We start from the raw sequence: 25,458 nt of genomic DNA on the forward strand, positions 1-25,458 counted from the left end.
TCTAGAAAGAGTATAATAATTCATTCAAGAAACTAAGAAAATGAAACAGAAAGCGATGCCAGCGAAAAGGAAAGGCAAAAATTGCTGGTGCAATGCTTTGGTACAAGGCAGTGGTTTTTAAATTTCCCCCAATTCCTGTCCTTGTCTCCATTGGCTTGGACTTACCCACGTCCCAAATTCCTCACTTTATTGGTTTAGGACACAAAGTCATATCTAATGAATACTTTGTGGCTTGAGCCAAGCCCCTCCCCCTTTCTGACCATGAGCCGTGAGGCAGCAGACTACCTGTAACTTCATCTTAGTTCTGTGACAAGCAACCACCAGCCACCAGCTAAGGAGGCCTATTGCCCCCTGCTTATCCATAAAAGGACTGGAACAGTCTATTTCTTACAGAGACTAAGAGCGACTCCAGAATTTCTGGTAGAAGGGACTCGAAGGTATCAATCACATTGGGAATTAAATCGAAACACTCCCTCAACACTGATATATGTTTAGACAGAGAGAATGAGTAAGAGGTCTTCAGAGAACCAAGGCCCTATCCTCAACCCCTTTGGCATTTCGATCATTCAAGGGATATTTCACACTCATCTGTCTGGTGTTCTTCCTACGCTGATCAACTAACCAGCCAACAAATACAACATCTCTGCCAAGACCGGAACTCCAGGAGGGAAAGGAATAAGATAAGCACCCCCCTCCCCCATTCTCCCTAAGAAGAGAGCAGATGTTCTAAGCGGGGCCCTTGGAAGTGTTGACTGTGCTCCTAATTGCTAAGCCATTCCTTCAGCAACTTGTGTTGTTTTTATCTTTTTGAGACAAGATCTCACAATATATCCCCGACTGGCCTAAAATTCCCCAACTCTGAAATCCACCTGGTTCTGCCTTACAAATGCGGGCATTAAAGGCTTTGTGCCATCATGACATCTGCCCGCGCAAAGGTGGGCGGTGGGTGAGTGGGGTTGGGGCTACTCCCAGAGTGCAATGTTCATTTCCTAGTGCACCTCAGATCTCTGCCCCGCTGACAATCACCCACCTTTACCTCACACGGGACAGCCAAAGCCTCTGTCCTCCTTTCCTGCTCCTGCCCAGCGTTCCTAGAAATGTTTTTACCTGGAAGAGGTTTGCCCTTGAAACCTGGGTTTCACTTCTAGTTAGCTATGACCTTGGGCAGATGGAATGTGCCTAGTTTCCTCCATACCAAGAACAAGCTTAAGGACTGTTACTAACGCGGAAGGCTTAGTATAGTACCCTAGCAAAAAATAATTTTTTAAAGAAATTTGGCTCTGGTGGTCTTTCATGTTTTAGCAAACAAGCCAAGAAGCAAAACTGGCAAACTTATTAAACCGCTTTAATAATACGGTTAAGACTCCAGGCTTTGGTTCCTATTTTAACACTCGGATTAATCAGGCAAGTTCCCTCTTCTGGACTTGCTTCTTTTTCTGTCTCATGTAGACCAGTGATCCAACACAAAAATTATGAGTTCCTGGTTCCTTTCTGACAGAAGCTGCAGCCTAGTGACCAGCCACCCAGGGCGCTAAAGGTGGGGAAGCTGTATGTGCTGAGGGAAACCAGAAGATTCATAGGAAGATGGCATTCGAATAAGAACAGAAAAATGGTTCCCTGTCGGGGCTTTTAGTTTGCTGGCTCTTTGGGTTTTGAGCATCTGCAGGGATCTCATCTGAAAATGAGCCTAGCACTCTTTCTCCTTCCTCCCCGAGGTCACTGAGGGACGGAGCGTCATCCACAGAAGAGCAGGTTACTGCCCTCGATTCCCCGTCCTGCCGGCTCGCCTGCATCCCCGGGAGACCTGGCAGGGTAAAGCTGCCAAGTCAGCCCGCACCGTTTAGCAAAATTCCGCGGAAAGGCTGCGCGGCGGTGCTGGCCCCGGCTTTCTGAAGAGAAGGCTCAGCCGAAAGCCGACACATCCCGGAGGCTCCACAGGGAAAGAAAGGCTGGGGGACGCGAGGACGCCGGGTCACGTGGGCTGGGCGGGCGCGCGCCCGGGCCCCGCGGGAGGAGGTGCGCAGGAGGGGGCGGGGCCGGGGCCTCCCGTGAAGCCCCGCGCGCCGAAGGACCGGAACTCTAAGCGGGTGGCTTGTTGATAACATGGCGGCAGCAGCTGCCCGGGCATCCCGAGGAGGCGGCGGCGCCCACACCCGGAAGAAGGGGCTGTTTTCGGGCTAGTGCAGCGGTTCCTGCGGACCCGGAAGTCCCGGCCAGCTGCTGAATGAGGGGAGCCGGGCCCTCCCCGCGACAGTCCCCCCGCGCCCTCCGCCCCGACCCGGGCCCCGCCATGTCCTTCTTCCGGCGGAAAGGTAGCCGAGGGGTCGCCGGCGGGGGGCGAGCCGGGCCTCGGGCGGCGGTGGGGCGGCCAGCCTGCAAGGGCTTGGTCAGGGCGGTCGCCGGGCTCTCGGTGAGCCGCTCGGCCTTCGCGCCGACACCCGCGGAGCGCTGTGCTGTCCCGGACTCCGCAGGGTGAAAGGTGGCTTCCTCGCGCGAGGTCGGAGGGGCATTGTCGCGCTGGGCTAAAGCGCTCGCTTAAACCCATAGAAGTTAACAACTTGTTTGCTGAAGGATGGATTTTTCTGGTGTGTTTGGTTTCCAGGGGTTTGTATGTGAGTGTTATCTGGGTGCACGCGCGCGCTGTGGATCGAGATCAAGGAAATCCCTTTACTTATAGGAAGTCTGACTTTTCCGAATTTTGAGGGGCTTATACCTGAAACCACGTGACACTTGTTTCTTTAAGTAGCGCTGTTTTCTAGTTTCCTCTTTGGGGAGCCGGGGTGGAGAGCGGAAGGGGCCCCACTGTTATTCCCAAAATAAAATTTCTTACTACTGAAGTTCCGTATTCAGAAGACTACTGCTTTTGATGATTTAGCAAGTTTACTAATTCTTGGAATCGTTGCTGTTTTTATTAATGAGCTACTTAGATTTCTGATGTTCAGTTTTAAAAAAGCTTCCTCAGTTTTAAAGTAAGAGGCAGGGTGATTTTGATCCTGGAGAAGGTTGTTGCATTTCATTAAATATACATACACAAATTGAACAAGTGTATCTTTTTAGATGGTGTTGGTTTTATCTGTCCATTCTTGTTGCTTCAGAGAAGATATACCAAACATTTTTTTTCTTTTTTCTTTCTTTTTTAAACATTACACTAAATCAGACTTCATTCACATGATAGCTTTTTTCATAAACTCTGTAACCTGGAACAGCCAGCCAGTTAACCCACTTTTCTCCCAGCTGAGAATCAGGTGATTCGTAAAGGCCTCATAGGACTGAAGCCGACGGTTGATGCTAGGTGATGGATGAATGAAACTGGTAAATGGGAGGAAGCTTTATCATTAGAGTATCTTAATGCCTCTGGAGTTGGTAACTGTACCTAGTTTGACAACGTCGGGGTGTTTTGTTTTTTTTTAAGGGGACTAATTTAATGTTATACAACAACAGACTGTTGTCTGTTTATTCAACACTGTCAAGTGTCCGGTCGGCCAGACGCTGTCCTAGGGTGTCATTGAACAATCATCGGGACAGAGTCTCTACCTATGGAGCTCATTGATGCTGTAGGCAGATAATAAATAAGCAAAAAATAAATTTAGAAGTGTGTATATGCTCACAAACTTAAAGATGTGCAATGAAGGCGCGTACTTTATGAGGAGAAACCTATTTTGGTTGGGTGTTACATACTCAGTATATAACCTTGAAACATAAGGCTAGTGGGTAGAATGTAACTGTAGAGAGGTCAGGAAAGACACTGTAGGTACTGGGAATAAAGAGCTGGTGCCTTTTAGGAAAGGCAAGGCAGCAGCTGTGACTGAGGCTCCGAGAGGTAGGGGGGCAGACACCACATTATCGAGAGTTTTAGTCCAAACGCACAGAGAATATATTGTAAAACTTTTGAAGAGGATGTCCTGGTAGTAAAAGAGTGGTGTGGTTGTTTGCTTAGAAAGCTCATTCTGGAGCTGCATGGCTCAGCAGAAAGAGGGCCTTGCTGTGGAGCCTAACTCACCACCTGAGTTGGAGCCCCTGGACCGCAGTGGTGGAGGGGGTTGGGAGACTCCTGCAGATTGTCCCCAGACCTCCACACAGGTGCCGTGGTATGTCCATGCTCACAAAATAAATACTTGCACTTAAGAAAAAAAAAAGATTATTCCACATGAATTTTGGAGACTGGATGTGGCAAGAGAAGCTAGAAACAACCATTTTGGGGAGCAGGAGGTGAGACAGTCTGGCTTTGTAGTCCTGACCTTAGCATTTACAGGGTGCCCTCAAACTTGTGGCCATTCTTCTGCCTCTTGTAGTATTTGGATAACAGGTACCAACTATCTTCTGAAAAAGTCTGCTTGCAAAGATCCTCATCATTATTTAACTTTTTTCTTTCTTGATAAAGGTTTGTTATGTTACATTTTATTTAAAATGGTAAATCTAGAAGCAGGAAAAGGAGCCAGTCGTGGTGGCACATGCTTTTAATCCCAGCACCCAGAGAGGTAGAGGCAGACAGATTGCTATGAGTTTGAGGCTAGCCTAGTGTACAGAGTTAGTCCAGGACAGCCAAGGTTACACAGAGAAACCCTGTCTTGAAAAAAAAACAAAAAAACAGGCTCAGAGGTTAAGAGCACTGGCTGCTCTTCCAGAGGGCCTGAGTTCAATTCCCAGCAATCAAATGATGGTTCACAACCATCTATACAGGGATCTGATGCCCTCTTCTGGCCTGCAGGTGTACATGCAGATAGAACACTCACCTACAATAAATAAATACATAAATCTTAAAAAAAGAAAAACAAGACAACAATAAAGCAGGAAGAGGTGGCTGCGGGGTGGCTCAGCCCTTAAGATGTATGTTGCCCTTGCACAGGGCCTGGTTCTCTGAATCCACATGGCAGCTTATAACATATCTGTAACTCCAGGTCAAGGGAATTCTGTACCCTCCTCTGGCCTCCTTGGGCTTGTTAAGAGTTTATTTTGTATCTGAGTATTTATTTGTTTTTTGAGTTTTCAGGTCATTAACTTGACCTGTAGCCATTACTGGCCTTCAATGTACAGCAGTCCTGTTTCAGGCTTCTGAGTACCGGGATTGCAGGAATTTAGCACAGCCTGGCCAGTCTTCCAGTATACCTGCCCTGGGAGGGATGGAATTACAAGATTCTCATGTGTCTTTAAGAGTATCTTCTACTAGATCTCTATCATTTTATTTCTACTTTCACACAGAAATGTCTCATAGGAATTAACACTGAAGCTTTTTTATTTTATTTCATGTGTATGGGTGTTTTGCCTGTGTGTATGTATGTGCACTCTGTATGCCTTTGCCTGAGGAGCCAGAAGAGGGTATCCAGTCCTCTAGAATTGGAATGACAGATCGTTGTGAGCCACCATATGGGTGCTGAGAATTTATTGTAACTATGTAAGTCCTTTATATATGTATTTTTGTTTACCCATTTTTCTATTTATTTAATTTTTACTTACAAACATTAATGTTGACGGTCATTTAATTAGGTATCTTTTTATGCAGCTGTGCAAGAGTATCTATCACCAGGCTGAGATAATAAATGCAAAGTGGTTAGAACAATTACCATGGCCATGCTTTCTCTGTTCTCATCTGTGCTATTTTAACTGTTGCCAGCTTTCCCTTTCTGAAATGTTGTTATTAATAGGCACGGTTGTACACTGGGAAGCCAAGATACAGTTCCCAGAGCATAAACTATCACACCTGGCCACTTGGCCTTACGCTTCTAACCAGCTGAATAGTTCATGACTCTGAAACTCAGAAGACACAAGCAGAATGGGGAGTGCCTTCATCAGTGCAGTGACCTCAACCTCCAAGGGCTGCTCAAAGATCCTGCCTGCATTTGCCGGACCTACCCAAGAGCAGCAAATGTGTGAACTAATTTCAGCCCACTCCAGGACATTCAGAAACTGCATTTGGGATGGAGCCCTTTTCCTCTAGAAACTTGTTTTTAAAAATCTTTACATTAAAATTGTGTGAGTTTGTATATGTGTGTGTGTGTGGGGGGTGGATACAGGTGCCCTGAGTGCAGAAGAGTGTCAGATCTCCTGGAACTAGAGTTAGAGTCAGTTGCAAGCCTCTCCACATGAGTGGTGGGATCCTGACTGGGTTTTTGTTTTGTTTTGTTTTGTTTTTTTGAGACAGGGTTTCTCTGTGTAGCCCTGGCTGTCTGGAACTCTATAGACCAGACTGGCCTGGAACTCAGAGACCCACCTGCTTCTGCCCAAGTGCTGGGATTGGAGGTGAGCACATGACAGGCAGTAGTGTGTGCTCTTATGCCGAGCCTTCTTTTCAGTCTGTTTTCTTTAAATACCATTCTTTATCCTAAGGTCAGATTTTTTTTTCCCTCTAAGTCATTTCAGATTTTGTTTTATTCACATGTTGTGCTTTCTATGTAGAGATTTTTATATTTGTGTGTCTGTGTACACAGGTGTAATTGGGCATGTAAGATAAAGACAGCTTTGTGGAGTCAGTTCCCTTCGCCCACCTTAATATGGGCTCTGTGGATCAAATTCAGGTTAATCAAACTTCTGTGGTAAATACTTCATGGAATTCGATTAAGCCATCTCTTTAGTCTTTGGAGTTTATTTCTCTATTCCAGAGACAAGCTATAGACCATTCATCAAATCTCCCACACCACCCAATTTTTGGGTTTGTTTTTAGATTTAAGTATGTATATGAGTGTTTTGCTTACATGTATGTATGTGAATCATGTGTGTGCCTGGTGTCCTAGGAGGTCAGAAGAGGAGGTTGGGTCCTCTGGAACCGTAGCTGTGGATGGCTGTGAGCCACGTTGTGGGTGCTGGAAAGCAAACCTGGTCTTCTGAGGAGCAGCACATTATCTTGACCACTAAGCCATCTCAACAGCACAGTCACCACCAGCTTTTGAAACAAGGTCTTATTGAAACAGACATGTCTGAGTGTTTGATAGTGTAAACAGAGGCCTCTGAGTTCATCTGGACTTAAAGTAGTTATAATTTGGGACTAATGGAATGGCTCAGCAGGTCAAAGTGCTTGCTGGGCAACTCTGACAACTTGAGTTCAGAATCTGGAAAGTGAAAGGAGTCCCTTCCTAGTAAAGGAGAAAGGACTCACAAACATTGTGCTCCACACATGTATACTGACATAGACACACACACAATGTGTCAAGTACAATAAAACTTTGAGATAAAAAAATGTGTATGAGTGTTTGCCTGCATTTGTGTTTATGCACCTTGTAAAGGCTGTGGCCCTGGAGACCAGAAGAGACTCGATTGCCTGTAACTGGAGTTCCAGTCAGTTGTGAGCCACCATGTGATGCTAGAAATCACACCTGGGTCCTCTGGAAGAGCAGCTAGTACTCAACCACTGAACCAGCTCTCCAACCCCAAATGAAGGTTTAAAAGATATTTATACTCTGGCCCTTTTCAGAATAAGTTTGTAGCCTTTAATATAGGTATAGATGTATAGATGCAGATATAGAATAAGAGGTAGGTGTGGAATTTTTTCTTTCAGCTGTTAACCTGTTATTTCATAAGCAAGGTGATAGCAAAACACTGCTGCTTTCTCCATCCTTAGAAAATTAGCTCCCTCTCTACATTGAAGCTGAAATTCAGTTAACATCTCAGAGGACTTCCTTAGTCACCCTGCCTAAACCGAGGTGACTGCTTCAATCAGTGTTAGTTGTCAAAAGGGTAATGACACTGGCTGAATTTAGGTTGTGTACTGGGAGAGATCCCTTAGAGACCTGCTGATTTATGGTATACGGAGCAAGAATGATAGCTTCAAGGATGGAGTGAAGTGTTATTCCGAGGGAGTAAATACTAAAAACCTGAGGCTAAGTCTTCATGGGCCAAGTTGAGTTTCAAGTCAACCTGTCAGAGATTTAAAAAAAAAAAAGTGGACCAACACTTAGCTACATCAGTCTGGACTTAGATAAGGAGCAAAGCTGTAAAGTTGAAAGTTAGAAATACACAGGTGACGTTAAAAATGATATTGGCCCTGACTATCACAAGGTACGTGGTCTCCACCACTTTCCTACCTGTTTTACCTTTTCACGAGCCCGCAGCAACAGCAAGAAGTGGGCTCGAACCTCTGAGATCAACTTCTCAAAGGAAATGACAGGACAGAAACAATCACGGTGATTAAAAATTGGTGGTGCATGCGAACACACACAAACACATACTCTTAAGAAACTAGTTTTTATGGGGTAGTTCTGTGTGAAAATATATGGATTGTCGTGATAGACTTGAAGATAATATTGAAAAAGAGAAATGAGAATCTTGTCATTCCATCCCCTCCCGAGCACAGGCTTCACTATCAGAAGAGACATAGGCCGAGGTGGGGTGGTGCAATCGTGGCACTTAGAAGGCTGAGGCAGGAGGACTCCTGTCAGATACTGGTCACTCGGTCACACAGTCCTGACAGCAGTGGCTACATTCCTGTTTTGGTGCCTACATGCTTGGAAGTAAATTTGCTGAAGGCAAGGGCGTGTTCTGGCGTAGGCGAGTTGGCAAGCACGGGGGATTCAGGTTGTTGGGTTGATGTTAGGGAGCTACTTGAGAGCTAGCTACTTTTTGCTGCTGACATTTCAACTTTAATAGTATTTCAGAACATAGAGACTTGGGCACATTCTGAGATTTCTTACTTTGATAAGCCACTCAGGATGAGTTCAAGGAAATTTAATGTTGAGACAAACACAAGAAAAGTAAAGATTAAAAATAACCTCTTGTCAGGTCTTATAATAGAATCCACACTTGCCTAGAGCAGCTTTGCAGCTTTCTTGCTGTTGTGAGCTTATCTGCTATAGAATTTTCACTGTTTTGTGTAATAAAGGAAAGATTATGTAATCATTTTAGAGACAACTTGTTAGACCTTAAGCTTAGGAATTGAGGTTGTAAGTTTGGGATGTTTGTGCCCAAAGCTAGGGAGGGCGTACAAAAGAAGTAAGATGTTACATATAACCAAGAGGTCTTTTCCTTTTTTGTGGGCAGCATAGGGGTGACTCGTGGTATTAACATTCATCCTAAATTCATTTCAGGTGCCTTTTGCAAATATTTTATTTTTCATCAGCAACCCTCTAAGTTTTATTAATGACCTGTTTTACTACTTGAGGAAATTAACATTCAGTGAAATAAAATAACTTGTCCAAGATTACATGGCTGATAAGTAGCAAGAGGCAGAACTTGAATATAGATGTTTTGAAGGTTGGCTCTTCAGAAGCCCTCCCAAAGGATTGCTGTTCAAAGGTTATTTTCTCAGAGAATTTTTTTGAGAACTGACTCCTCCCCCAGGACACAGAATTCGCTGTTCTGGAACTCAGAATACTCATTCTGTTAGATTCAAGTGTCTCTGATGTTGACAATGTATAGAATGGATCTCTTTCACTGCAGAAGTTGGTCATGATGCCCTTTTGTGTTCTAGTGAAAGGTAAAGAGCAAGAGAAGACCTCAGACATCAAGTCCATTAAAGGTGAGTGATTCTCCTTTGTATTCAGGGTGATGCCTGAGCTTTGTGGTTGTAAGTGCTCTGATTTTCATTTCCTCTTTTGTGATGACAGTGATCATTCTCCATTATTATTATTATTAATTGTGATTTATGTCTCTTCTTAACATGTATATTTTAACAGGCTTTTACTGAGCACTTGCTGGCTGTCCTAAAGTGAACTGGTTCTTTTTTATTAATCACACATTTGATTGGTCCCTAACACTCATTAGTTGGCTTTTTCCAGTAAAACAAACACTGAGCTGTGACAGCTAGAGAGACTCATTTACAAGGCTGGTTTCTGTCTGTTCAGAAATGTGAATGAGTACAGTATTCACTGTATTACTTAGGATCAATGGTCTTCATTTAGCTTATTTATGGTACACTGTAGACATTAACACACTGTTCTTATTTATGGGTTCAAGTGTGCTTCTTTTTGGTTATCATCTCTCTTTTTTTTTTTTTTTTTGGTTACCATCTTTTTTTATTCAATGTCTAGTGTACTGAGATTAGAATGAGAAAATTTACAGTGGAATGTTATTTCCATAGCCAGTACATATAACATTCATTGTATAACATTGTAAAGCTATGCAGACTGCTACTTAGATTTTTCTTTGCTAGTATTTTATGAAACATGGCCGGAATTGAGTGTTTACTGGCTGCTTAATTCGCCAGAGAGTTTAATTGTAACATTTACAAGATTTGCAAGATTAGAGAAAAAAAAAATGCCTGTATAGTCTTACTGTAAAATTGATACTGATAATTTAAGGTAAGTTTAAACTTCTCTCTTTAAGACAGGTGTTACTGGCATTTGGTAAAGGTCCTGAGGCTTATGAAGATCTAACTGGTGGAAGGAAGGGGCTAGAACTCCATGCCATTGAACTGCAGTCACTCAAAACTGATACTAGTAGCTTAACTTTGGAAAGTCATGGAACTTTCTTCAGATTCTTGTACAGTGAGGAGATTGTCCTTGTTTTGTTATCTAGTGGGTTTATAATTCTCTAAACTAAAATTGAGATTTAAAAATTTCATGCTAGATGGGTAAGGTGAAACAGGCCTTTAATCATAGCACTCAGGAGACAGAGGCAGGCAGAGCCCTTTGAGTTTGAAGCCACTCTGGCCTACATAGTACATGTCAGGACTGCTAGTGCTACGTAGTTAGACCCTGTCTCAGAAAAACCAAGTAAATAAATTGTCCCACAATAATAAATCCACAAATAATATATAAAGTAAAATAAATTTCATACTCATAATCTCTGCTTAGCAGTTAAGATCTTGATTTTAGGATAATAACAGAAATATTAAAAGAAACAGTTCTTCAAGAGGTTTACACTCTGAGGGTCCTTGAGAGGCTCAGTGGGTAAAACAGCTTTGGGCAAGAGAGAACTAATTCCTGATTCCTTTTATTTCCACAAACACTCCCTGCCATGTGTGTACCCACACACGTTTGCATGTATGAACATGCACACATATGCACATAACACAAACATACATAAGGGTGAAAGTAAAAGTTGCAGTCTGATAAACAGGACCTACTTAGATGTACACCAGCAAAAATAGTAATGGCCACCATTTAAAAAGTACTTCTTAAATTGTTGGTATTTTAAAAAGTTGGCTGTAACAGAAACTGTGAAAGACTTGGATATTGCCTTTATGGGGTTCATGGGTTGGTAGGAGAGAGGAAAATTTGCTAAATAATTTTACAGGTAGCTTGAACATGTGATGGGAATAAAGGGATCAAGACAAAATTGAAAGTCAAGCAGGTAAAATGAGTGAGGTTTGTTATTGATTAAATATGAGACGTGAGACACATGGCCATAAGGTTTTCAGCTTGCCACCTGCCTGGCTGGCCTCACAGAAACCAGCTGGGAAATTACACGTTCAGTTGACGTATATTGAGTGGGAAGTGCTTTTGAGTCCTTCATTTGCATATGTTTCACACCTAGGAATTTTAGGGTCTGAGGTTTTAACCAAAGGTATGAGACTAGGTGACCTGGGCTGGAATTCTGCCTGTTGAAGTGCCTCTTTCCAAGTTTATAGACCTGGACAAAGTATTTAACGTTTCTATGTGTTCACCTTTACCTATAAAATTGAGGAAATGCCAGTCTTGAAGATTTGTTCAGAGACCCAAACATAAGTGAAAACCCGTGGTCAAAGCAGTGGAGCACCTGGTGTTCTAGTGGTAGCGATTACTGCCCAGAGTTAACATACTGAGCTGAAGTGAAATATTGCAAGGAGCCCAGAACAGTTAAGGTCAGCAGACAAAGGGAACAATTCATGGAAATGATAAGGCCTGAGGATTTGAATGAGAGAGAAGCTTTTTTTTTTTTTTTTTATTATTAGTTTTTGTCCTTGCTGGCCTTTAAAGTTTTTTGAATAGATATATGAGGCAAAGGGGCCTTCAGATAAGAAGGGAAATTTTTACCAAAGGATTGAAATGAGGTTATACAGAGCCATAAAGGCCAGTAAAGAGGCCCTAGTCACTGAGTCGCTGCCAAGGACTCAGCTGCCTCTCCCTCCAGCCCAGTCGCTTCCTGATGCTCCTCTGTCCACCCCCACCCCCACCCCTGCCCTCTTCTGCAGCCGCTTTCAGCAGGCATTTCCACTGAGGAGAAGGATTGTATCAAATTCCTGCTGTCCAGAACCTTCAAATAAAGGTGATGACCTACTTCCGGCTGGCTCTGAGGATTACATATCCATGTAAGAATTCCACTGGCAGGAGGACCCTTACTACTCATTACTGCTCATTATTAACAATAAAAAGAAACTAGTGAGCCATTTAAGAAACTTTCCTTTGTTGCCTACCGTTGCACTGAAATTGAGCATCCAGAATATGGAGAAATAGTTTAGCTACAAAGCATATACCAGTTCCTGATAGAGATCAGACTAGCTAAGATGGTGACCTGAAGGTTCCTGCGTTTAAGTGCTGATTGCTCTCTGAGGCTTAAGTGAGGATTTTCTTACAGGGAGCGGAATTTCCCTTCTGTCCCTTGTCACAATTTAAAAAAATGCTCCTATCTTGTGTAATATATCTTATAAATCTATCCATTTGGGGGTCCACTTTCAACTTGTACTAGCGTAACTCCTTCATACAATAAACTGAAAAGAGCCATGACCCTAAAGAAAAGAAAACAACAGAAAAAAGTTGAATCAGAGAAAATAGGGCGCCAGTGTGGGCCTTTTAATAGAATGCTGACACCATAAGGTTTGTTTGTTTGTTTGTTTTTTGTTTTGTTATTTTTGAAGGGGTAATCTGGAAGGATTTTAAGGTGGAGACTCAAATTCTTTTGTACTATAGAAAAAGAGTTTACTGTTGAAAATAAATAAGAAAGTAAACAAACAAAAGAAAAAATTAGATAAAGAGTAAGACCAAGTTTTTGAGCTTTGTAGACTGGTGGATTTGAACAGACAGGGAAGTTAGAAAGGAGAATTGGTTTAGAAGAGGTGATATTTTACGTTTAGACAAATATGGCTCAAGGAGGCAAAACCAGAGTAGGAATTCCCAGCAATAAATAAGAAAAGAAGAGCAGAGCAGAGATAAAGGACAGGTGAGAGATCGGGTCAGGGGCTCACCAGTGGCTCTGCAGAGGCTCCCCCTAGCTGTTGCCTGCTTCTGTTGGTTTTGTAGATATAATGGGGTATGATTTGTATTATTTATTTGGGGCAGGGAGAAGAGCTTTAGCTTAAAGTTTGAAAACTGTTACTCTAGAAGAATAAATGTACTTTCTAGAAGAAAACATAGAACATCCTTAACAGAAGTCAGGGAAAGTCTGATAGTGGACATCTAAAAGATAGGTTTTAGAGTGACAGGGACAGATTCAAGATGAATTAGGGAGTGTAGTTCCATGGAGACCAAAGAAAGAGACTGTAAGAAGGAACAGGTGGATTCGAGGCAGGGTACTGAGTGTTTTCTCTGCATGTATATATGTGCATTGTACATATAGAGGCCAGAGAAGGTATGGGGCTAGCGCTAAGATGGTTGTGAGCCAGCACGTGGGTGCTGGGAACCTGGGTCTTCTCCAAGAGCAATAAGTGCTAACTGGTATACCACCTCCTCAGCCCCTAAAAGTACTACACAAATGAATTCATAGCGTTTTTATTATGATGGACATCTAATTAAGATATAATTAGAAAGCTGGGCATGGTGGCACATGCTTTAATCCCGGTACTCAGGGAGGCAGAGGCAAGGCAGGCATATTGCCATGAGTTCAAGGCCAGCCTGGTCTACAAAGCGAGTCCAGGACAGCCTAGGCTACACAGAGAAACTGTCATGAAAAACAGCCCACTCACATAGAATTTTCTATGTAGCTATTGTCTGTATTAGAAAACTAACCAGGGGTGGTGAGACAGCTCAGTAGCTAAAATTGCTACCTGTGCAAGCCTGGAGATCCCAGGTTTGATCCCCTGGGACCTACATAAAGTTGGAGGAAAGAACCAGTTCTACAAAGTTGACCTCTGATCTCTATGTGTATACTGTGGCATATGTACTCATATACATACTAGCAAATGAAAGTTTTTAAATCTAAAGCTGGCCCTGTGCATACCCATAATCCCTACATTCTTGAGGCTAAAGCAAGGAGGATTGTGAGTTTGAGGATAGCCTGGCCTACATAGTCAGACCATGTCTCAAAAATAACAGATAAACAGCAAAACTGTTGTTTATAACCTTGCTAAAATGGCTTTACTTTCTTCAATTTAATATGAAATAAAAACTAAGACAACTTAGTTTTAAGTTAAGGGGGTAAAGGCATGGACACTATGTCCTGCCTAAGAGTGTTTATTTTTAAGTTTCTTAAACTTCAGTCATCATTGTCTTTTATTAGGTGGAGAAACTTTGTTGTTCAGTTAAAAAAGTATTATAATGAATATTTTTCTGATTTTTTTTCATGAACTTATCCTAAATTTCAGTTTTATTGTGAAGTAAGCAAAGATTAAGAAATTGAAAAGGACCGAATTTCATAATGCTTTCTAGATTTTTATACTTCACCCTTTTGGGAGACAAGTTTTGCCCTGTTGTCCAGACTAACCTGGAACCTGACTTGCTTCCTGACTTGGCTCCCTGCTGGGATTGCAGTTGTGGAGTACCAGACTCAGCTCAGATCAAAGTGTTCAGAGAAAGATCTCTCTAAGTTATATTTTGGTGCAGTGCTTTGAGAGTTATAAATAATAGAGTATCTTCTTTCCATTTTGCTACTGCTTGGTAACCTCTAACTATTTATTTGTTTTTTGGAGGCGGGCTATGAAGCCCTGGCCAGGCTGGCCTTGAACTCACTGAGATCCACCTGCCTCTGCCTCCCAGTTGCTGAGATTAAAGGCGTGCGCCTATTTTATTTATTTAATGTGTATGGGTGTTTGGTCTGCTTGTGTGTCTGTCTGTGTGCAACATGTGTGTCTGTGCATCTTGTTTGTGTCTCGTCCCCACAGACTCCAGAAAAGGGCACCAGATCACTGGAACTGGTATTGCAGATGTTTGTGAGTCTTTATGGGGTTCTGGGCTTGAACTTGGGTGTTTTGGAAGAACAGCTACTCAGCTAGCTCTTTAAACCCTTAACTATTATTTGACTGTTGCTTAGGTATTAGAAAATGTAAATTTTTAAAGTTTTCTTAAAGCCTGCCATGGGTGTTAAGTCATCAATTGTGTTTAATTTTAAACATTTTTTTTTTCAAATTTTATAGCTTCAATAGCTGTACATTCCCCACAAAAAAGCACTAAAAATCATGCCTTGCTGGAAGCTGCAGGACCAAGTCATGTTGCAATCAATGCCATTTCTGCCAACATGGACTCCTTTTCAAGTAGCAGGACAGCAACACTTAAGAAACAGCCAAGCCACATGGAGGCTGCTCATTTTGGGGACCTAGGTAAGTGACTGCCACTTCTTGTTATCTCCTAATCAAGGACAGACATGATAAAACACATAAAGTTTCAGTGATAGGATACTGAACTCTATGTCATTGAAAGACATATTTTGAAAAAAATACATTTAAAAAAAGGTGCAAGTGTAATGAGGAAGTGCTGTATTGTGTTCATGTAAATAATAGGCAGGACCAATAAAAAAATGAACAGTTTACAGGAGAGATGCATTTGACCACTTAATAAGATTGCACACAAAAAGATTCCTCATGTCATTAGTCCTCAGGGATATACAAATTGAAATATTGAGTTAAAATACTGAAATACGAACAGAGTTTGCTAATTTGAATGTTAAGTGGGGCTGAGGGAAGTGGCCACTCCTAGTTGTAAACGGTGTAAATGAATGAAGACCATTTTGGAAAGCAGTCAGGTTGGTAGTGTGGTCTGATTGTGCTGTTAGAAAAGCTGGTGGGCTGTCTTTAGATAGGAAGTTGTTAGCAAATGGCTGATTCCTTTGAGTCTGTCTTTTAGGAAGATCCTGTCTGGACTATCAAACTCAAGAGACCAAATCAAGTCTTTCAAAGACCCTTGAGCAAGTCTTGCGTGACCCTGTTGTCCTCCCATATTTCCTTCAGTTTATGGAACTTCGGAGAATGGAGCACCTGGTGAAATTTTGGATAGATGCTGAAAGTTTTCACTCTACGACATGGTCCCGAATAAGAGCACACAGTCTAAACACAGTGAAGCAGAGTTCACTGGCTGAGCCTGTCTCTCCATCTAAAAAACATGAAACGACAGTGTCATTTGTAACTGAGTCTCTTGACAGGAGGTTGGGGGATTCCAGCTCGGCCTCGCTGCTTATGACTCAGTCAGAAGGAATTGACCTGAGTAGTAGAACTCAGAATCACTTGCTGCTTTCCCAGGAATGCCACAGTGCCCATTCTTTCCATCTTGAAATGGCCAGAACAGGAACTCATCAAATTTCCATGGACACCCCGGAATCCTCTTCCAGACTTCCAGTAGCCAGTAGAAATAGTTCCTCTTCTCCATTGCGAGAAATATCAGGAAAACTAATGAAAAGTAAGTATGTGCTGCCTGTGTCTCATCACAACACAGAACTTAAAACATGGAGTGAAAGGGTCAGAATAGTATCTTTTCTCCTCTGGTTTAAACGTTAGGGGGATTTGGGGGGTTGAGTGGAGTTAGGGTGTGAAAAAGGAGCACAGTGGATGTCTTGAGCCGCTGGTGCTGTGTGCAGACAGTTGGCCGGAACAGCAGTGCCGTGTGCTATTTTTATACATTTGGAAGCGAGGCCATGTCCAAGTAGCTGCTCTTTTCCCAGTCTCAGCGCTCATTTACTGCTGTCTAACTGCATCTTAGGGGTTAATTTTTCTTCATTTTATTTCTTAGATTGCTGGTAGATACCATTTTTTGAGTTCTGCACTAAGTATATATTTAGATTTCATTTTTCATGACAGCTGTGTTAAGTAGGTGTTAATAACCCATTTACCACTGAGAAAGCTGGTTTACAAAGTTGCTTCCCTAGGTTGTCTAGTGAGTGAGGAGCTAGAGTTAAACCCAGACATTTTGAAAACAGCATTTTTTCCCTCTCCTATTGTGTTAAGTTGTACCACGTTCTCACTTTTGGAATTACTGCTCTTTAGAATTATCATTATCCAGACTTCTTATCTTTCTTATTTATCTTCTCTCTTCTATTTCTCAAAGGTTGGTTACTTGCTTCAGATGTTTGTAGTTTATAGGATCTCTATAAAGACAGGTCTGGGTTACTAATTTTAGTGTGTTACTTCATCTTGGAAGGTTTCTAAAGTTTTATAAAATTTTATTTTACTCTTTGTACAAGTATGTGTGTTGTGGGCCTGTTAATGTCATCATGTGTGTGGAGGTCAAAAGGGTTTTCAGGTTTGCCTTCTTCCGTGGTAGGCTCCAGGGATTGCATTTCAGACTGGTGGGACCATAATTTTAGCATTGTCAGCCACTCAATTATTTTTTGAAAATTTTTTCTTGTAGTTTCTTGGTTTTCTTTACTCCAGTTTTGATCCTATCTTTCTTCTTCTTCTTCTTCTTCTTCTTCTTCTTCTTCTTCTTCTTCTTCTTCTTCTTCTTCTTCCTCCTCCTCCTCCTCCTCCTCCTCCTCCTCCTCCTCCTCTTCCTCCTCTTCTTCCTCTTCCTCCTCTTCCTTTCCTCCTCTTCTTCTTTTTTCTTCCTCCTCCTCTTCCTCCCTGTTTCTTTTTCTTTTTTTTTTTTTTTTTTCAGGACAGAGTCTTTCTGTGTAGCCTTGGCTGTCCTAGACTCCCTTTGTAGACTAGGCTGGCCTCAAACTCTCAGAGATTCACCTGCCTCTGCCTCTCACTCCCTGAGTGCACCAGTGACGGCTTAGGGTAACTCACTTTTAACTCTTTGTGTGTGTGTATGTATTTTTAGGAAGCTTCTAGGTAGTAGTATTCCATAGGACTTTTTCAACAGACCTTTAGTGGAGCTCATCTCTCCCTATCCCCTTTTCTGCCCTTCCCTCCTTAACTCACCCAGTTTAACCCTTCCTGTTACACCTCGTAAAACACTATATTCCATCTCTTCTCCCCTAAAAGCACCACTTACTCATGGCCCCTTATTCATTTTCTGAAATTTGGGTATTCCAAATGAAACACACATATATGCAGATTGAAAGCTAATAACCACAGATCACAGAAAGCCTGCATGTGCTGTTTTCTTTCTCGGTCTGGGTCACCTCACTGAGAATGATTGTTTCCTCCTCCATCCATTTACTGGCAGATTTCACTTTTCTTATTAGCTGAATAATCTTTTCTTATGTAGATGTACACATCTTCATGCTTCGTTCAGCAGTTGATGGACATTTAGATCTATAGAACATTCCACCCAAAAAATACATGTTCTTCCAAGCAGCCAATGGAACTTTCTCCAAAATAAACCATAAAGTAGGACACAAAACAAGTCTCAACAAATGTAAGAAAATTGACTCACATCTTGTATTCTATATGATCTCCATGGGATAAAGCTGAATATCAACAATAGAAATTCTAGAAAGTATACAAATTGAACAGCACTGAGTCAAAGTACAGCGAAATGAGAAATTCAGAAGAAAGTTTTTATTAAGACCAGCCTGTTCGGAAGCCAGGGAGAGCTCTGTTAAACAGAGAAACCCTGTCTCAAAAAAACCAATAAACAAACAAACAAACAAGTAACTTCTGGAAATGAAAATACAGCATGCCAACATCTAGGAGGAACAGTGAAGCCAGTGCCAAGAGGAAAGCTTAGCCACCATGTGTGATACTTTGTTCTAATTTAATGATGCACAGGAAGGTCTCAGAAAAATAAGAATCCTCAATAGCCCAAACAAGTAGACAGGAAGAGATCAAAATCAGGGCTGAGAGCTGGAGAGAAGGTTAAGGTTTATACCAAAGTCAGGGCTGAAGTCCGTAAAAGAAATACAAAGAATCAATGAAACAAAGTTGGTTCTTAGGGCAAATTAACTAGAAGAGAGAGAAGATCCAAATTATTAAAATTAGAGATGAAAAGGGATACATTACAACAGACATTGAGGAAATTCAGAGAACTTTAAATATCTGTATTCCTCTGAACTGGAAAACTAAAATAAACCATGAATCTCTAGAGATGATCTACCTCCCAAAGTTCAATTATGATGAAGCAAATCGTTTGCTTTCATCTTTCTAACAAGTGCTTGACAATACAAACTAAGGAAGAGATGGTCTGTTCTAGACTCAGTTTCATTGGGTTCAGACCATGCTTCCTCCTTGACTCTGTGTTTAAATGTCTCAAACATTATAAATGTAGATTTATAAAGATTTTTGAGCTTCTGTGGTTATATTACTGTGTAGATACTTTAGGCTGAGACTCCAGAGAAAAGACACAGAGAACATGTTTGCATCATTGTACCTAAGAAGCTTAGTGGCTTATACAGTGGAAGAAATAAGTGACAGGTTTTTCTGCACTACGAACCATGCAGTGAAAGGATAGCTTTACAGTGGAAGTTGACTTGTAATGGTATCCAGCTGTTCTGAATGCAGTCCATTTCAGTGATCCAAATTGCATTTTGATTTTGAAGTTACCCTCTTCTTCCCTTGCAGGCATAGAACAAGATGCAGTGAATACTTTTACCAAATATATATCTCCAGATGCTGCTAAACCAATACCAATTACAGAAGCCATGAGAAATGACATCATAGGTAAGTCATGCTTGAAATCATAGGGAAAAGAACTGGCTAGTTTGGTTATTGAATAGGTGATTTTTTTTTCTTTAATTGTCATTATTATTGGGGTTTTTAATTTGTTTTGTTTTGTTTGTTTTTTTCAGACAGGGTCTCACTATATAGCCATGGCTAGCCTGGAACTCTGTGAAGAGAAGGCTGGCCTTGTAGAGCTCCATTTGCCTCTGTCTCCTGAGTGTTGGGCTTAAAGGCATGTGTCCCCATACGTAGCCAAAAAAAAAAAAAATACTATTTTTATGTCTATATACGTGTGCATGCATGAATTAATGTATGTCACGAGTGCAAGAGCTCAGACTCAAAGCGTCAGGCTCCTGGAACTGGAGTTACTGGCAGTTGGGTATGGTCATGTAGGTGCTGGGTACCAAACCCAGGTTCTCTGCCAGAGCAGCAAGTAGTCTTAACTTCTGAACCATCTCTCCAGCCCTAAGAAGATTGTGTACTGTCCATGTGTGCATATGTGTGTGTATGCATGCGCGTCTGCTTGAGTATGCACCTGCAGAGGTCAGAAGAGAGCATTTGATCCCCTGGAACTGGGGTTATCGGCAATTGTGAGCCTCAGTGTGGGTGCTGGAAACTAAAGCTATGTCTTCTGCAAGACCAGTAAGTACCATCTCTCTAGCCCTTCAAGGTAATTTTCTTTTATCTGATTTTAGCTCACTTTCTCTCTTGTATGTTGACCCAGATTCTTGGAGAGGGACCAGTAGTAGCAAGCACAACAGTAACATTTTTATTGACTACTCTGTATGTCCCAGACATTATTCTGAGGACTTTCCATGTATGAATGTATTTAATAAGAATCTCCTGTGATAAATACAGTTACTATTTTATAAATGAGGAAGCTTGAGAAAAGTTAGGTGCTTTCAAGGATATGGCATGGAGGGTTTGTTTGTGTTTTGTTTCATTTTTGTGTTTGTGAACGGTCTCACTGTGTAGCTCTAGTAGGCCAGTACTTGTTATGTAGACCGGGCTAAACTCAGCAATCTGTCTACTCTACCTTCTGAGGGCTGCGATTAAAGGTGTGAACCACTGTGCTCTCTGTGACAGTATTTTCATTGTATAAGTTGACATTAGCCTTCTCTTAATGACCTCACATCCCTGTTCCCCCACCCCCCAAAAAAGACTAGACTATAAAAATCAGTGTTTCCGAGTTGTTGAGAAAAACATTTCGAAAATGTATTTCCATCATACATATGTACGCTTAGACAAAACTATGTCAATAGCTGGATTCTCTCTGGCTCAAACTTTTAAAATGAGAAGAGGCTCTGGAGAAAGGACTACGTGGTTAAGAGCTCTTCCTGTTCTACCAAAAGACCCCATTTCAGTTCTCAGTACCCTGTAACTCCAACTCCAGGGACCCTGTGTCTTCTGGCCTCTGAGGTTACCTGCACACATGTAAAACACCCCCCACCCCCCAGAGAAATCAAAGTAATTTAAAAAGAAAACTGCTCTTACCTGGGCACGGTGACACACACTCTTAACCCCTGCACTGGGGAGGTAGACGCAGGTGGATCTCTGTGAGTTCCAGGCCAGCCAGGGCCGCTACACAGAGAAACCCTCTCTTGAAAAACCAAACCAAAGAGGGGACAAAAAATAAAAGCACTGCTCCTCTTTCAGAGGACCTGAGTTTGATCCCAAGCACCCACACAGTGGCTCACAGTTGTAAGGGCTTTGGTGCCCTCTCTGGCCTCTTGGGCACCAGGCATGCATGTAGTACACAAAAATAAATGCAGACAAAACACCTAGTCACATAAAATAAATTATTTTTTTAAAAATTGGGGAAGATCTATATGTGCCTGTGAACAGCTCTGAGAGCAGTGTTGGGGCGGTGAAGACAGATTAAAATAATAGTTTCAGGGAGAGAAAGATGTTAAATGATGCTGGTGGCTAACTAAGATGAACACTAAGAATTCAAAGGATTTGGCAGCCCTGTATACACGCCTCATCTTAGTGATAGTAGACTGTAGATAAAATTTAATTTTAAGCCAGGTGCAATGGTGCACAAGAAACCCTGTCTCAGGGAAAATTAAAACAAAACAAAACAACAACAACAAAAAAAACACCTTAATTTTGAGAGTCTTTACAGAGCTGGATATGGTGGCACAGACCCTTAATCCCAGCACTCAGGATGCAGAGGCAAGCAGATCTCTCTGTTCAAGGCCAGCGTGATCTACGTAGTGAGTTCTAAGACGGCCAGAGCTAAATAGTGAGATCCTCATCCCAAAAGGAAAAAGAAAATATTTAAAGAAAATTGGAAGAATGGAGCAGCAAGTATTGAAAGTTCTTCTGAGCCATATTGGTGTGACAAGTGTGTTAAGTCAAGGGGCAAGATCTTTGGCTTCGTTTTTAAAGTAAATGTATTGCAACCACTAAAGTTTGTTATCACATTTAAACCAGAGCATGTGCTTAGTGTTCCTCAGGCGGCTAATGGAAATGAGATAGCAGTGAAACAAAAGTTGATGGAAAAGCCTTGCAGAGGCAAAAAGGATGGAATTTCAGAGCTGGAGTAGAAGGTTGCTCAGATAGGACCAAGAATGGTTCATCTGGGCTGAGTGTGGGTGGCTTGGTGGTAAAGAGTACTTGATGCTCTTACTGAGGACAGGAGTTCAATTCTCACTCAGCACCCGCGTGCCTGTTGACAGCTGTCTGTAACTCCAGTTGCAAGGCCCTCTTCTGGCCTCCTTGAGCACCAGTCATGTACACAGTACGTTTATAGACATGCAGGCAAGATATTCAGACACATAAAATAATTAAGAAAGAAAGGTTCTTCTGTAGTGATGGGAACAAATGCACCCTGTGGGGGAAAAGGGACGTAATCTCATTCTCTGGCCTTTTCAGTGAAGTAGGAAGTGGAGTTCTCAGCAAAGAGAATAGAAGAGGTGTTACATGCATGAGGGGGAAACATTTAGTTTCTCTTGCTATGATTTCACAATTGTGAGACTGGTCTGTGACCCCAGGTACGTGGGCTTTCTCCATCGACAACCAGTGAAGCAAATGATTCTCTAGTAGATGCTCCTTATATGTCTTTGTTGTCAATTCAGTTTTGTCACTGGCTTCCTAGAAATAGCCTCAGATTCTACAGATTGAGTGCTTGGTCCCATAGGACTTCCCGCTTCTAAGAAGGTTGGGGCTTCTTACCCTCCTTGGGTTTGATTAGTTTGCTGGAGCAGCTTGTAGAATCTAGGGGAATATTCATATTTTCTAATTTATTATAAGGGATATTTAGGAGGGATACAGGTCCATGGTTAACGGAAGGCTATGGACAAGGCAAATAGGAGAAGGAACATGGAGCTTCATGCTTTTTCCACATGTACACCACGTCTGTATGATCATTAATGTGAAACTCCTCTTTCTTAGTCCCTTATGTTAATAAAAGTTCATTCTGTGAGCATAGCTGAGTATGATTATTGGCTGTTAGTCATTACCCTGCCTTCAGTCCCCTTCACTGAAAATCCTAGCTGTCTCACAGGCCGTGGTCATAAGCTCCAGGCATTCTGGTGATCAGGCCCCTTTCTGATTGCTTTCTAAGAGTTCATGACTCCTGGTTATCTCATAAGCATATTTTAAAGATTCATAACTCCAGAGACTCCAAGAAGTTTAAAAGCTGACTGCTAGGAAATTGGTAAAGACCACACACACATCCATATCGCAGCAGAGTATTGTCTGGAGAGGGTGAATAAAGGATCAGGATGACTGACCCTTGAGTCTCCTGTAGCCTGACCGCTATGGGTGTTTGAGAGTTTTTCTGGTGATATCTATTAGTCAGAGCTCTTTATAACTCCCACTTCTAAAATTTCAAGTCTGTAATTCATTAGGTCACAGTCTCTTAAATAGCATGGCTGATGAAACATATTTTGTTTTTCCAGAAGCAGGGGTAGGTGGATCTCTATGAATTTGGTCTACAAACAATTACAGACCAGCCAGGGCTACATATGCCTATCTCCAAAAAAGAGCTAATATAGAAACTGCCATAATGCCCTGTAGAAGATGCACTACTGTTAGTAGAGTCATCAGTTTTTCTCTGCCCTAGCTAGCATAGGCATATCCTATTAAATAATTATAATAATTATTATATATATATGTATATATTACATATTATCTTTATGTATAATTGCTGAAGAATTTAATATATGTGTGTGTGTATATATATATATTTGTTGTATCTATAATCACTGTAGCAGTTTTGTGCTGATTTCTTTTGCTTCATTTGATAACTCAAAAGTTTATGTATCTCTTCATAATAGTCATTTTATGGGTTTTTTTGTTGTTGTTATGTTTTTTAAATAGAAGAAAGCAGGTTGGTGTCTAATTCTTTTGGAATTATCTGTCTTGTCCTTGGTTTAGTTGTTATTTGGGATGTGAGCCATTAATTAATGGTAATCTTTTAATTGTCATAAAGTCCTGACTTTTTGTTTTTTCGAGACAGGGTTTCTGTATGTAACCTTTAGAGAACTCAGTCTGTAGACTAGGCTTTGAACCCAGAGATCCATCTGCTTCTCCTTTCCAAGTGCTAGGATCAAAGGCATGCACCACCACTGTCCAGCCATGTCCTGACTTTTAAACAAGATTTTATTAATTTAAATTATGTGTGTGTGTGTGTGTATGAGGGGTGTACATGTGAGTTCATGTACCTGTGGAATCAGAAGAGGTCATCATGGCCCCTGTGACTGGAATTATGTGTGGTTATGATATCTCTGACATGGGAACCAAATTTGAGTCCTCTGGAAGAGCAGTATGTGCTGTCAACCACTGATCCATCTCTTGTCTTATGCCCATTTATTTTATTTGCCTTTTCATTTTGTTTTTGGAGCAATTTAATGTATGCTTGTCTTGTTCAATGTTTTGGTGTGTTTTCCATATGCATCAAAAGATTTTTTTCTTTCCCAAGATATTACCTATATTTTCTTCTCATTCTTTTATTTACACGGTTATTTAGTTATTTATTTGGGGGTGGTACAGATGCCAAAGTAAAGGTTGGATGACTGTGGGAATCGGTTCTCTTTTTCTACCAAATGCATGTGGTTATTGAACTTGTGTCACATCATCAGGTTTGGAGCAAGTGTAACTGAGCCATCTTGCCAGACCTTTTAGTTCCATTGGAAACCTCATGTGTATGCCTTAACTATTATTTCCCAATTTGATTTAAAGTGGGTATAGCTTGAATTTAGTAGAAATTCAACTGCTATTTCTTTCACAGCAAAGATTTGTGGAGAAGATGGCCAGGTGGATCCCAGCTGTTTCGTTCTGGCACAGGCTGTAGTCTTTAGTGCAATGGAGCATGAGTAAGTCCATATTGTCACGTTAGCATTCCTGGGGATTCTGGCTCCTGGTTGGAAAATAGACTTCACTCAACTAAACACTGCACTTCTGAAGATTTAAGTCACTGCATGAAGTCATTTGGGGTGATTGAGGCTGAAGTATGTGACGAAGAATTTGTTAATTTAGTAATGCATGTCTTCAGACGGGCATCTCATTTGTTTTTGCCTTCAGGTTATGCTCTATAACTAAATAATAATAACGCACTGTCTCCAGACTTAAGGTCATTGTTGTGTACCTTTAGAAAGCTATGTATTCATTCTTTCGCTCAGTATTTATTACATGTTTTGTACAGGGCCACAGATAGTTGTGGTATCTGCCTTGAAGGAAGTCACAGCTTAATAAAAGAAAGAGGCCGTGTCCTTTGGTTACTGTAATATGAGGTAGCATTTGGCAACTATCAGGAGAAAGCCACAGACTCATTGAGCTGAAAAGATCAGGAACAGCACCTTGGGAAATAAGGTAGACTTAAACTAGGCCTTTAAGATTTTGTGGGAATAGAGCCAGGCCGTGGTGGTGCATGCACACCTTTAATCCCAGCACTGGGGAGGCAGAGGCCAGTGCGGTCTACA

General features: G+C 41.6%; 1 protein-coding gene across 2 annotated transcripts in view; it reads left to right on the forward strand.

Annotated features, from left to right (window-relative positions):
* The first annotated feature begins 2,025 nt into the window (after window positions 1-2,025).
* Akap10 (A-kinase anchoring protein 10) overlaps window positions 2,026-25,458 on the forward strand; it is a 55,627-nt gene continuing 32,194 nt past the window's right edge. The window contains exons 1-6 of one of the 2 annotated variants that reach the window (XM_021639169.2): window positions 2,026-2,312; window positions 9,398-9,445; window positions 15,134-15,316; window positions 15,840-16,388; window positions 19,433-19,531; window positions 24,768-24,852. In XM_021639169.2, the coding sequence (XP_021494844.1) occupies window positions 2,225-2,312; window positions 9,398-9,445; window positions 15,134-15,316; window positions 15,840-16,388; window positions 19,433-19,531; window positions 24,768-24,852 (1,052 nt within the window). In that variant the 5' untranslated portion in view covers window positions 2,026-2,224. Of the gene's footprint in view, window positions 2,313-9,397; window positions 9,446-12,040; window positions 12,158-15,133; window positions 15,317-15,839; window positions 16,389-19,432; window positions 19,532-24,767; window positions 24,853-25,458 lie in introns of those variants that run through there. The other variant, XM_060363572.1, reaches the window with a different exon arrangement.

Source organism: Meriones unguiculatus, chromosome 11 (assembly GCF_030254825.1).
Source record: "Meriones unguiculatus strain TT.TT164.6M chromosome 11, Bangor_MerUng_6.1, whole genome shotgun sequence".
Classification (NCBI taxonomy): domain Eukaryota; kingdom Metazoa; phylum Chordata; class Mammalia; order Rodentia; family Muridae; genus Meriones; species Meriones unguiculatus.